The 13,316-nt window shown below is 45.0% G+C and overlaps 1 protein-coding gene across 1 annotated transcript; it reads left to right on the top strand.

The window, feature by feature from the left end:
- Window positions 1–5,792: 5,792 nt before the first annotated feature.
- Window positions 5,793–9,646, top strand: LOC112815707 (keratin, type I cuticular Ha7-like). The gene is made up of 7 exons (XM_025861830.2): window positions 5,793–6,284; window positions 6,477–6,559; window positions 7,362–7,518; window positions 7,882–8,043; window positions 8,130–8,255; window positions 8,736–8,956; window positions 9,514–9,646. Exons 1-7 carry the CDS (start codon window positions 5,793–5,795, stop codon window positions 9,644–9,646), a joined length of 1,374 nt encoding a protein of 457 aa, XP_025717615.1.
- The last annotated feature ends 3,670 nt before the right edge of the window (window positions 9,647–13,316 follow it).

Here is a 13,316-nt window from a genome sequence, read left to right as displayed (position 1 = left end):
TTGTGAAGAAAGTGCTCTTGTCTGAGACCCTCTCCTTCTAGCTCGGGTTTCCCTCTGTGTTCTGGACACCATGTCCGGCTCCTTCCCAGATGCTAGGCCAAGGAGGAGCTGAGCCCTTGAAGTGCTTCTTTCCTTTCTGTGAATGCCCCTCCTCTGCAGGTGATGGACATGTCGGACAGGTACCCACATAGCACAGGGCTGTGGCTCTACCTTCACAGACTTCAATCACACACCAGACTCAACATTTTAATCCTGGAATTCACTGGAAAGGTATGTGAAGAGCACGAGAGAGTGGATTCCTTACAGAGCCCCAGTGGCTGGGGGCTCTTTCTCCCAGACCTCTGATGGCTGTGGGGGAAAACCTGGTGAACAAACTCCTTACTGATTCTGCCATGAAGTATATGGATAGTTCTCCTAAGTGGGATAAATAAACACTAGACAAAGACAAACGAGTTAGGAGAGAACTTGGCTTTTCAGAATGTTTTGGATCTCAGAATTGCAGATAAGGTCTTATGGCCATGTCCTGCTTTATTAGATGTAGTTAGCAACTGAACTCTGCTTTCCGGGGTGTGTGAATCCTCCTAGCTCCCAGGGCAGATTTTATAACTTCACTTTCCACAGGAGAAAAATGAAATCTCTGTGGCTTAAAAGCCTTAGTCGAGCCAGAACCACACAAGTGTGGCTCCAAAGTGCTGGTTTTCACAATACCACAATGGTTTTCCCATTCTCTCTTTCCTTGTTCTTCTAAGTCACTGCTTCTTAGCTTTGACTGAACACTGGAACCACTTGGGGAGCTTTAAAAAAATACTGATGTCTGAAGAAGAACAAAGCAGGAGGCATTACATTCCCTGATTTCAAGCTATATTATAATGCTATAGACATAAAAACAGCATGGCACTGGCATAAACATAGACACATAGACCAATGTAACAGAATCAAGAGCCCAGAACTAAGCCCATGTATATATATCCAGTTAATATTTGACAAGGGAGCCAATAATACTCAATGGAGAAAATACAGTCTCTTCAATAAATGGTCTGGGAAAACATGGCCATTCACCCCTATCTTACACCACTCACCAAAATTAACCCAAACTGTATTAAAGACTTAAGTGTAAGATCCGGCCCATACAACTCCTAGAAGAAAACATGGGAAAAAATAGGTCTTGGTCATGATTTCTTGGATATGACACATAAAGCACAAGTAACAAAATAAAAAACAAGTGGGACTACATCAAAAAGCTAGCATATATTCATGCATTTATAAGCCGTTCTGATTTTTATTTTTCTGAAAACACTAGGCTTTCTAAAGGGGGTGATGATGATGGCTGGAGACCCTGAAAGAGAAGGGAAATGACATTTTTTAAGTGCTTACTCTGTGCTAGGCATTATGTTAGGAGTTCTATCTACCTGGTATCCTTTACTCTTACCAGTAGCCCTGGGTATCAATATCATTTTAAGTGTTCATAGGAAGAAACAGGTGCCTTTAAAGGTTATGCAACTTCATTGAGGTCAGGCAGCTCAGAAATTGAGGTTTGGGTATTTTCTATTCCCATTGCTGGGAAAATTATAAAAAATATGTATATTGGTCTCTTGCCCCCAGTTCCTGGCACAGAACTCCTAAAACTCTTGTAATTTCCTAAGTGATAAGAACACTAGGAGCATCTTTTGTTCCAATATTTGTTTTTTGACGCTGATTTCCGACACAGAGCTCCTAAATCCCTTGGGATTTCGTGGGTGATAAGAATGTTTTTTGTTCTAATAAAGCCACTCTGGGTGGGCTTCTGGATAGGGGCTGGTCACCACAAAGACTAAGCTATGATTAGAATCTTGGCATTTTTCCACCTCAGTGATTGATCATGCCTACATGATAATGCCTCCATAAAAACACCCAAAGTACAAGATTCACAGTGCTTTTGGGTTGGTGAACATGTGGAGGTGTGGGAAGTATGGCTTGGTCAGAGAGGGTCTGAAAGTTCTGCACCCCTTCCCACATATCTTGCCCTATGTGTCTCTTTAGGCTATTCACCTGTGTCCTTTATAATAAACTGATAAACATAAATGTTTCCCTGAGTTCTGTGAGCCTTTCTAGTAAATTATCAAACCCAAGGAAGGGGTCATGGGAACCCTGATTTATAGCCAGTCATTCAGAAGTACAGGTGACAACCTGGGACTTGTGATTGGTGTCTGAGGTAGGGGCAGTCTTGTGGGACTGAGTCCTTACCTTGGGAGATCTGATGCTAAATCTATGTAGATAATATCAAAATTAAATTGAATTATAGGACGACCAGCTGGTGTCACAGAGAATTGCTTGGTATACAGAATAGACAATTATGAAGGAAAAGTAGATTCTGCACTTGAGCCATCAACAGGGTAATGGGAAAAAAGATGGTGACATATCTGCAGACCTCAGAGTGTGTGTGGCACCACCCCCACACACCACTGTGGTGCCTTGTCACAAATGTCTCCCCCACTTTAAGTCAGGGACTCTGTCTTTTATAGCTGCATTCCCAACGGTAGGAGGAAAACAACATTGATAAGTGAATAAACTTTGTGGATTATAGGACTGCATCTAAGAAACTGATGGTAAATCCTACCTAATTTGAATAAAAGTGTGCCTTTTCCATTTGTCAAAGCCCCAAGAGTTGCATACCTAGAATAATAAATTATTTATTACTTACTATTATTATTTATTACTCTTCTCTCAAGAGTCTTTTTTGTGATTTTCTTGACCTACAATTTTCTCTGGCACCATTTCCTAACACTGAAAAGACATGACAGTATGAGGCTTCACACACGGGAGCTGTCTTCAATCTTTGCATCCATTGCGTTATATGATGGGTAATGCTCCTATTCAGGGCATGAACCCTTGGATGCTCCATGCATCTTCCTGCAGCAGGAGCCATGCCATAGAAAGGTAGGCTGTGGGCTAGGCAAAATTTCTGGGTGCTAGTCTTCAAGTCCATACCTTTCCCTCCCACTGGTTGAGATGCATCCATCTGTAACAACACCATGTTTGAAAATAGCGTCTCAAGACTACAGCTTGGGCTTTCCTTCTGCAGTAGCCTTCCTGCCTCTAGAGACTGGTATTTCTAAAGTCAGAATCAGTGAGAGAACTTTGTGCACACAGGTGAGTGAAGTAGGATTAAAGCTCCTGTCTCTCACACTGTTTTCACCACTTCTTGTCACTGAATCTGGCTCATATTTGGTCCTCAAGGGCCATAGGGACGCTTCTCAAAGGGTCAGGAAGAAAGGCAGTCTTAGATATGAGGGCAGGGATCCTCACCCCACACTGACCTTCTTTGAGAAAAATGCAAATCAGTGGAACCAAATAACTTTACAAAGAGACATACAACATCAGTGTCATTATGCAAAACAGCATACTCAGTAGAAGCCCATGCAAGGACCATGAGGAAGCTTTAGTAGAGAGGAGCGTCACCAGACACAGAAAGCTGCAGCATTGACATTATGAAGTAACAAGTGTTGTGTATTTTGAGATAGAGAAATCATGAGTTTTAACTAATGGAATGAATCCTGGCAGAGAATAAGGCCGAAAGATAGATTCTATTTAGTGAGTAAAAAAAAAAAAAATGACTTTATAAGCTAGTTCTCTGGTTTATAGAGAAGCTTGTTGCTATGTGATGAGGCAGAGGAGAGCAACAAAGGGATGTTTGAAGATGTAACCTATGCAGATTGCACCCAGAGGCCTCTGAAGGATGAGTTCGCCTTACCTGGTGATGTCTTCTAATTATGGTGTCTATAAAGAGCTATTCATTGATGAGCTCTGAGTAACCCTTAGGACAGGGCTGACCACTAGTTACCTTTCCTGGGAAACCCAATCTGGACAGAAGTCTCAAATTCTGTATTTCTTCTTGATAGAACTCCAATAGCTTATGTTTCACAGATACATATCTGGTCCCTATAGAGATATCTGTTCAGCTTTTGCTCATTGCTCAGAGGACTGGAAGATATTCATTTTCACAAAGATATAGTTATAACCACTTTGGGGGGGTTCTTACTCCACATTAGGCATTCTCAGTCCTAGGGGACAATCTATTTCCTGCCATAAATTTTGAGAGAAAACTTCTGGGACCTTAACAGTCAGCTGTCTTGGTCCCCCGGTACCGAGAGCTTGTCGGGTGTGGGATGTAGTATAATAATTTGGAAATGGAACTTTCTCCTGGGCATCTTTCTGCATGGTCCTTGGAGAAACCCTGCCCTATTTCTTTGGTACCCCAACATTTGTATTTTCTGAGATACAAAGAATAATATAAAATGTCAGATTCTTATTTTAACTTCTTACCAGTTTATAGACCTTATAATCTTTCTTGGTTCTGGCAATGACACAGTTGTTCTCCTATTGGGGGCGTGGGATGAGGGATGTGGGGGTGGTCAAGGTGAAGAGAACAAGAATGGGCTCTGGAGTCAAAAGAAACTGATAGAACAGGCTTTGCCACTTCATATTGGGGTAGATCTTAGAAAAATAACTTTACATCTCTGGTCCCGAATGCCTTATTTATTTCTTTTGTAAAATTAAGATAAGAATATCCACTCTACAGAATGGTAGGAAGGATTAAACAATATTTTTTTTAAGATTTTATTTATTTATTTATTTGAGAGAAAGAGAGAGAGAGAATGAGAAACAGCATGAGAGGGGAGAGGGTCAGAGGGAGAAGCAGGCTCCCCGCTGAGCCGGGAGCCTGATGTGGGACTCGATCCCAGGACTCTGGGATCATGACCTGAGCCGAAGGCAGTCACTTAACCAACTGAGCCACCCAGGCGTCCCTAAACAATATTTTTGATAAATCTCCTAACACATATGGTAAATGCTGAATGAAGAACTTTAGAATCAAGGAAGTAAGGCAGGAAAAACTCCCTCATACTGACTTTGATAACTCAGTGTCCATTGAGTTTCAGGGCCAAGTTCTTATTTGGGATTAAAAAAAGATTGTTGTTCATTTTTATTTGTTTCTGGCTTATTCCTGGTCCAGATCAGGCAAGGTTCAGGGTCATCCTCATACTGATGAGCTTCTCAGACAACCGACTTGAAACATCCATGGCTACCCAAGTTTGAGTTGCTTCCTGATGGACAGGAACTATGCCAGGCTTAAATAACCATACGGCAGGTGTGTGGCATAGTGCCTGGCACATAGAATGTGCCAGGAGATGCATGTTGAATGAATGGATTTAATTAAAGTTTTATTGCCCCTCAAACTGAGTTTGAGAGACACACAACTGAAGAAAGAAGAATGGTGAAATTTTTGGTAATCAAAACCCATAATATCTACCAGCAAAGAAGCAGTCTCTTTCCTGATTAGGAAAGGCTGGGTTAATCTTAGCCCAGGTGAGCACCACTGTGGTCATAGGGATTTATCTCTCTTGCCACCCCAGTGACCAACAGGAATAGTCATGCCTTCACTGTGGGCACATCAACAGGGAGGCCAACTCTAGTCAAGGAATAAACCTCTGATGGCCAAAAGGATTTTGCTCTTTGAAAAACAATAAAAAGCTTCTGATTTTCCATCAACACACAACCTGATATCAAAGAGCCAGGTACCTCAAATTCATCAACATTCCTTTAATGAGGCGAGGAACTCTTAATGGTAAATTCAACAGCTGAGTAACAGGATGACGGTACAATAGGGAGAGAATCAAGGCACTGAGGTCAAGGCATGGAGCCAACACCCACCTGGGATGGGGTATAAAAGGCTCAGGAGGGAGGGAGGTTGGCAGACTCAGTGGCTTGGTCTTCTCAGCTGATCTGAACCTTCTGTGCAAACTCAGCCTAACACCATGACTTCCTGCTGCATCAGCTCCTCCCAGTGTCCAGGCAGCACCAGGATGCCTGTAGCAACAAATATCTGTGGCTCCTCCATTGACATTGTGGGCCAGCCTGGGGCAGAGGCCAGGGCTGCCTCCCTGTGCCTGTCGGCCACCGTGGCACATGCCAACCGAGTGCGTGTGGGGGCAACCCCTCTGGGCAAACCCAGCCTCTGTATGCCCCACAGCTGCCGCACTGCTTGCCCCTTGCCAGGGACCTGCAACATTCCCGGCAACATTGGAGTCTGTGAGAACTATGGGGAAGGGGCCCCGAATGGCCACGAGAAGGTGACCATGCAGTTCCTGAACGATCGCCTGGCCAACTACCTGGAGAAGGTGCGCCAACTGGAGCAGGAGAACACGGAGCTAGAGACCAGGATTCGAGAGTCGAGCAAGTGCCACGAGTCCACCATGTGTCCAGACTACCAGTCCTACTTCCAGACTATTGAGGAGCTCCAGCAGAAGGTGTGGTTTGGAGTAGCCTGGGGTGTGCTGGGTCTGAGGAAGGTGGAAGGGCATGGCAGGCTAAAAGCTCCTGAAGGTTCAAGGAGCTTTGGGTTCTTGGATTCTCTTGAGTATGAGTGTAGTTGCTACCTGTAGAGCTGGAGCCCAGAGTATGATGTTTTGTGTGTGAACTGTCTTCCTGCTTTTCCTCAGATCCTGTGCAGCAAGGCTGAGAATACCAAGCTGATTATCCAAGTTGACAATGCCAAGCTGGCCGCTGATGACTTTAGAATCAAGTAAGTAGGGCTAGAAGAGGGCTCAGAGTGACTCCTTCCTCCATCCTAAGTCCCAATGGCCAAACACTTGATTAACTGAATTACTGTCTTGTTTCTTCTTTCCTAAATTCCCCAAATAAAAATTTTTATTACAAACAAAATTAATAGAAGGTGGATGAGAAAAAAACACCACCAAATTTAGCATGTATGATATAGCCTAGAGTTAGTCCTCCTTCAATTATTTTCCTAAAATGGAAGAAGATAAGGCTGCCTGAGCTCACTAACTAGGGGCAGATAAGGTGATTTCAAGAATAAACTGAGCAAGGACAGTCATTGAATTTCATACATAATTAGAGGATCCACTTACAGATGGGTCAGCGTCCAGATTTACCTATGGGGCCCTCAGGTACCCCTCATTTCTACTAAACAAAGATCAGAGATAGAGAAGTAGCCCAATACAAGGAATAAGGGAGCAAATCACTGACCTGGCACCTGGTGGTTGCTTAACCTGCTTAAGTGATAGATCAGCAAGTGGTGCGAGATCTGTCCTGGATCCTAAGATACATTGTCATAGGCAAGCAGGTTAATCTTTTGGAATCAAAATTGCCTCAATGCCTGATGGTAAAAATGATATCTGCTAGGAGTTCTTTGCTAGACTGTGAGCAGATTGAGTAGAGGGGCTGAGTCTAATTCATCTCTGAGGCCAGGACTGAGCACAGTGAGCAAATGAGAATTCCAGTTGGTAAAGGAAATGGGAAACAGAGGCAGCTGAGAGGGGATATCCTTATCATTCTGCTGACCTTAACGTTTCCTGTGCTGGAAGGCATGAGAGTGAGCTCTCCCTGCGCCAGATGGTGGAGGCGGACATGTGTGGGATGCACAAGCTCCTGGATGACCTGAGCCTGGCCAAGGCTGACCTGGAGGCCCAGCAGGAGTCCCTGAAGGAGGAGCTGCTCTTCCTCAAGAGCAACCACGAACAGGTGTGGGCCTGGGCCTGCAGACCCTTGAGGGAGGGCACTGGCAGAAAAGGGAGCTCACCTTGTGGCTCTAGGATTCGAACCTGGGCTCAGGTGGCATCGGGATGAAGGGTTGATCGGGGTCTTGGAGTCAGGCTGACTGTGTGGGAGGTGGCAGAGGGGGAGTTTCTTGTCTAAAGTTTTGCCTTGTCAATTTAGGAAGGTGTCCAAGTGGGCTCTTCCCAGTGGACCGTGGGCAAGACCTTTTACATCAGTGCACCAGTGGGGTCTCCCCTCATGCTGTTTGTCTGGGGAGGAGTTCAGGTGCCATCTGCTCTGTCAAAAGCTCTTTCCTCACTCAGGGTGTGGGTCCTTCTATTCCTGCAGGAAGTGAGCATTCTGAGGAGCCAGCTGGGGGACAAGCTCCAGATTAAGCTGGATGTTGAGCCCACCGTGGACATGAGCAGGGTGCTGCAGGAGATGCGGTGCCACTATGAAGCCATGGTGCAGACCAACCACAATGATCTGGAAGAGTGGTTCCAAGATCAGGTGAGGGTGCTGCCTCGGAGCAGGGAGGGACCCTGGCTTCTACCTGGGCAGGGGGGTGATCATATCTCTGTGCCCTTGTGCTTCAGTCTGAAAGCATCAGCAAGCAGGACATGTCCTGCTCCGAGGAGCTGCGGTGCTGCCAGTCGGAGATCCTGGAGCTGAGACGCACGGTGAACGCCCTGGAGGTGGAGCTTCAGGCCCAGCACAGCCTGGTACGGTCCTCCACCCTCACCATGCTGCTGGTGCCACTGGCCATGGCCTGCTAGCAGCATCTCTCAGAAGTCCCACTCATCAGTTCCACTGACAGTCAGAACTCAGGGTCTGGGTCCCTCCCTCCTTGGGGGAGGTGCCTTGCTGTCAGGGTTAGTTGGATGCTGAGAAATGGTTCCTCTTACAAGTCAACTCCACTTCCTTTAGAATAACGTGCGGGGGTTCAGGCACTCATTCATTCCACGAGATTTCACTGGGTGTCTACTTTGTCAGGTATTGGGAATCCAGGGATGAACAGGACACTGTTCCTCAAGTTAGATTTTTTTTTGTGAAAAGTCATGATGATATTGGCGGTGATTCCTCTAGAGTTCTGGGAATGTCCTGTGACCTCTTGGAATGTGCTCCATGGTGAGGTTGGCCATGATTTTCACTGCTGAATTTTGGGACACCTGGGTCTCTTACCCCATTATTTCCCATTACAGAAAGACTGTCTGCAGAGCTCCCTGTGTGAAGCTGATGCCCGCTTCGGCACTGAGCTGGCCCAGATGCAGGTCCTGATCAGCAACGTGGAGGAGCAGCTGTCCGAGATCCGGGCTGACCTGGAGCGGCAGAACCAGGAGTACCAGGTGCTGCTGGATGTCAAGGCCCGGCTGGAGTGCGAGATTGCCACGTACCGGAAACTTCTAGAGAGCGAGGATTGCAAGTATGTGTGGTCTAGGTACTTGGACAAATCATTTGCTCAATTCTCATGAGATTCTCAGGGTAACAATGGTGCTGTCTACAAAGAAGAAGGTGGTTTATGCTTCTGCTGAGTGACCCATTGCTGTGTCCTCTGCTCACACTGTGCATTGTTGACAGAATGTGAAGGGAGTGACTGTCCATTTGGATCCATTGCCAGGTCTCCAGTGGGGCTGCTTGGTGTAGCCCTGACTGGGGAGGGTAGACATGGGGCTGCTCCTTGAGCAGGAGATTTGAGTATAGACCCCAGCAGGTTTGTTGGACTTGCTTTTGCTCTCTTGTCAGTCCCTCTTTGTATTTTCTATCCTACTGGATAGAACCTGATTCTCATATAGAAAACCTCATTTTGGAAGGCATTTTAAGATCACTCAGTCTAGTCCTAGGGGTGCACAGTAGGGGTCAATGGCCAAAGCTTCTCTTGGGTCCCTGTTCTGTAGTTTTGGAGCGGGGACTCCTTCATTCTCCATCACATATCACTCATTTCCCATCACTAACTTTGTTCGCCTTTCTATCTCTCCACAGACTCCCCTGCAATCCGTGTTCCACCTCTGCCTCCTGTGTGACTACCCCCTGTGCACCTCGTCCAAGCTGCACACCCTGCACCACTTGTGTGCCTGGGCCAGCCTGTGGAGCCAGCACTGGGAGCCGGTTCTGAATGCCCATGCACCAGTAGGTGCGGTTAAAGTGAGGGGATGCCCAAGGAGAAATGTTTATTATACATCCAGGCACTATGGTTTCTAACTATTGTTGACTTTCTGTATGCAGAGGCCTTTCCAAAGGCCACAGGAGAAGTAGAATCTTGTTTGAGAGCCTTCCTTCTCAGCTCTGGATTTTCCCAGAGTAGTTCTGTGACCTCAGTGCCTGGATCCCAGCCACCAGTGGTGGCTTGGGAATATCTACATTGGAGAGACTCAGGCATAAGATCAGGAACTATCTTGGAGGTGAGGATAGGATAGGGTGGGACCTGAAACTGCATTTCAAACACCAGTTTTAGTTTGAAAAATTTCCAGTTTGTGACCAGGAAAGTGAGGAACAAACTTCACTGTTTGGGAATCTACTGATTCTGTCTAACATCTGCAGCCTTGGGTAATGGTTCCAGTGAGGGGGCAATGGAACTAGATACTATATATCTGACCACTTCCTCTTCTACTTCCTTTCTGCTGTCCTCCTGCCTCCCTGCCTTGGAAGTGGCTCCATTTCCTCTCTAGGGTAAGGTGGGAACTTCTCTTGTATCAGATCTGAGCCTCTCCAATCAGAGTCCTATCTTTGACAAAGGACCAGGCTTGCCTCTTGCTATTTAAAGGGAACTTTCAGATTAAAAAAATCTCTCTTCTCTAGAAATCTTGACTCTCCTAACTATTGTCTGGCTATAACTCTCTCTTCATCAAATTTTACGGTAAAATTTGAACAATGACTTTATTTTCTCTAGTACTTTCTCCTCATATGTTAAAACCTATTGATTCAATAGGTCACACTGCTGGGCATGATGATGTAGGGTAATGGAAAATATAGCATTACAATAGTTGCAAAATTTTTATTCTTGCTTACCTTCTATACTCCCACCTCATGTCATCCCACCCTCTCCCTTCCTCACCACGATGCTGCCACATTGGCCAGTGCATTCCTTGGACATGCCTGAGACTGGTCCCTGTCCTTCCTCCTCCCTGGAATGCTTTCCACTTCTTTCTTGTTATTCAGGCCTCAGCAGAAATGTCACTCCCCTTGAGAGCGCCTGCTTGGCCATCGGTCCACAATGATCACAGCCTTGTCACTCTCTGTCTTGCTTACTGTCACCATGTTAGCTCTCAACAGCTAAAATTGCCTGCTTTTCCATTGTTTTTTTTTTTTTTCATTAAAATGCTTCCTGGAGATTAGCATTTGTCCACTGCTGCTTCCCCAGAGCCTAGCTCACTGCTTGGTAAAGAGGTAAAGAGTAGATGCTTAATAAACATCTGTTGAAAGAATGAATGTGTCTTCCTGACTTTATCTCTGACTTGTTATGGGGCTTGAGAATCATCACTTAACTCAGTGTTTTTCCCTGCTGGAAAATGAGGGTTATGTCATCTTTCCTACTTACATCCTAGATCTGTCATGGATTCTATGGGTGAGATGAAAGAAATTTAAAAAGTCTTTGGAGAAAGCACCATATTAACCTCATCCAGAGCCAATGTCATATAATGAGGAGTCTGGGTGCTGAGCCATACTGCTTAGAGTTCACCCATGGCCTCAGGCTTTTTTCTCTGGGCGGCTAAAATTAATTTCCTCTAGCAGCTAAATACAATCAGAAACGAAATGGTGCACTTAGTACCTTGCTTTCCAGAGCAAATTTTATTTGAGTATTTGCATTAGTTCAAAGAATGAGAAAACTTTGCTCCAAGGGGCAGAGCCTTCCTAGCAACTCCCTTATATTGAATCCATCCAAGGAGAGGGGGCCTAATTTTATGGGTACTCTCATTTCCTTTTTCTTCTTTTGAATCCCAGTGTTGAAGTGATGGGAGAATACACTCTAGTCCCCAGAGGCACTCATTAATTCTAAAGGCCACTGTGATTCTTGTAGAACTCCATTTTGGAGGCTTTGTTGTGGGGGAATACAGATTATTACCATTTGCAGTCCTGACTTCTAAATGTGGTTAACAGCTGGTTGAAAAAAAAAATAGCTCCTATTAGCTTCCCTGTTTCTCAGGTCTTGTGCCATCATAGAAGAAAAAGCAACAGGGAGAAATGAAGTGGCTTTGACCACCCACGTCAGGGTGAAGCCTGGGATGGTACAAGGCAGCCATGGGGACAAACTGCCTGTTTAGGGCTCCAGCTTCCAACCCTAAGTGTGTCCTGGTGGTGAGGGGTGGCCTTTAGGAAGAACTTCTCATGATATCAAGTCCCCTTTTGTCTGATGTGGATTGACTGGCCTGTACTGGGGGCAGGAACAGGAGTTTTTCCAGAAACTGGTTTGTTTTTTTCCCCAATGATATATGAGCTGGAGAGCTTCCTGTGCAACTTTGGCTTTTTCTGAGAAGTGAAATGAAGGAGATGGGACCTGCTGTGCTGGTGCTCACCTTTGGAGCACTGCCTTTTGGAAAAGACCCAGTCTCTTGATTCTGGCCAGCTTCAGTCCCCTGACTCTGTGGCTGATGCATTTCTTTCCTTCCTGTGAAGAGCAACATCTACATTGCACAGAGCCTGCTTTGCTCTCTCCCCCTTTGCTGGTTAAACATTTGAATATAACCGCACAGTTTTAAAATGGAGTTTTATATAGTGGTGGCTTCCTCCTGCCTGATGTTAAATGCTGTCTCTTCTTCCCAAGAACAGAATGCCACTCTCCAGCATTCTTATAGGGCAGATGTTATAACTGCTTTTAAAATATGAAGCAGTGAAGCTCACAGAGGTTAAATAGCTTGACTACAGATGTGATTTGGCAAGTGGCTGAGCTAGGACTGAGACCTAAACTGCACTGGCTGAAAAGCAACTCTCATTGTATCACTTAACGTGCTTATCCTCTGTTCCTTTGAGTGATTGAGCTGCCTTTTAAAGAGAGACACTTATGAAACAAATTGAGGAAGACGCAAAAAGATGGGAAAACATTCCATGCTCATGTATTGGAAGAATAAACATTGTTAAAATGTCTATGCTGCCCAGAGCAATCTACACTTTCAATGCAATCCTTATCAAAATACCACTGACAGTTTTCACAGAGCTGGAACAAACAATCCTAAAATTTTTATGGAACCAGAAAAGACCCCGAATCACCAGAGGAATGTTGAAAAAGAAAACCAAAGCTGGGAACATCACAATGCCTGACTTCAAGCTATATTACAAAGCAGTGATCACCAAGACAGCATGGTACTGGCACAAAAACAGACATATAGACCAATGGAACAGAATAGAGAGCCCAGATATGGACCCTCAACTCTATGGTCAAATAATTTTTGACAAAGCAGGAAAAAACATGCAATGGAAAAAGACAGTCTCTTCAATAAATGGTGCTGAGAAAATTGGACAGCCACATGCAGAAGAATGAAACTGGACCATTCTCTTACACCATACACAAAGATAAACTCAAAATGGATGAAAGACCTCAATGTGGGACAGGAATCCATCAAAATCCCAGAAGAGAACATAGGCAGTAACCTCTTTGACATTGGCCACAGGGACTTCTTTTTAAGACTCATCTCTACATATTTTCTTTTTCTTTTTTTATTGTGTTATGTTAATCACCATACATTATATCATTAGTTTTTGATATAGTGTTCCATGATTCATTGTTTGCGTATAACACCCCATGCTCCACGCAGAACGTGCCCTCTTTAATACCCATCACCAGGCTAACC

This window comes from Callorhinus ursinus, unplaced genomic scaffold (assembly GCF_003265705.2).
Source record: "Callorhinus ursinus isolate GAN/ISIS: 27379988/994484 unplaced genomic scaffold, GSC_fseal_2.0 scaffold108, whole genome shotgun sequence".
NCBI lineage: Eukaryota > Metazoa > Chordata > Mammalia > Carnivora > Otariidae > Callorhinus > Callorhinus ursinus.
Note: the sequence above shows the minus strand (reverse complement) of the source record. Positions and strands in the feature narration are given on the sequence as shown.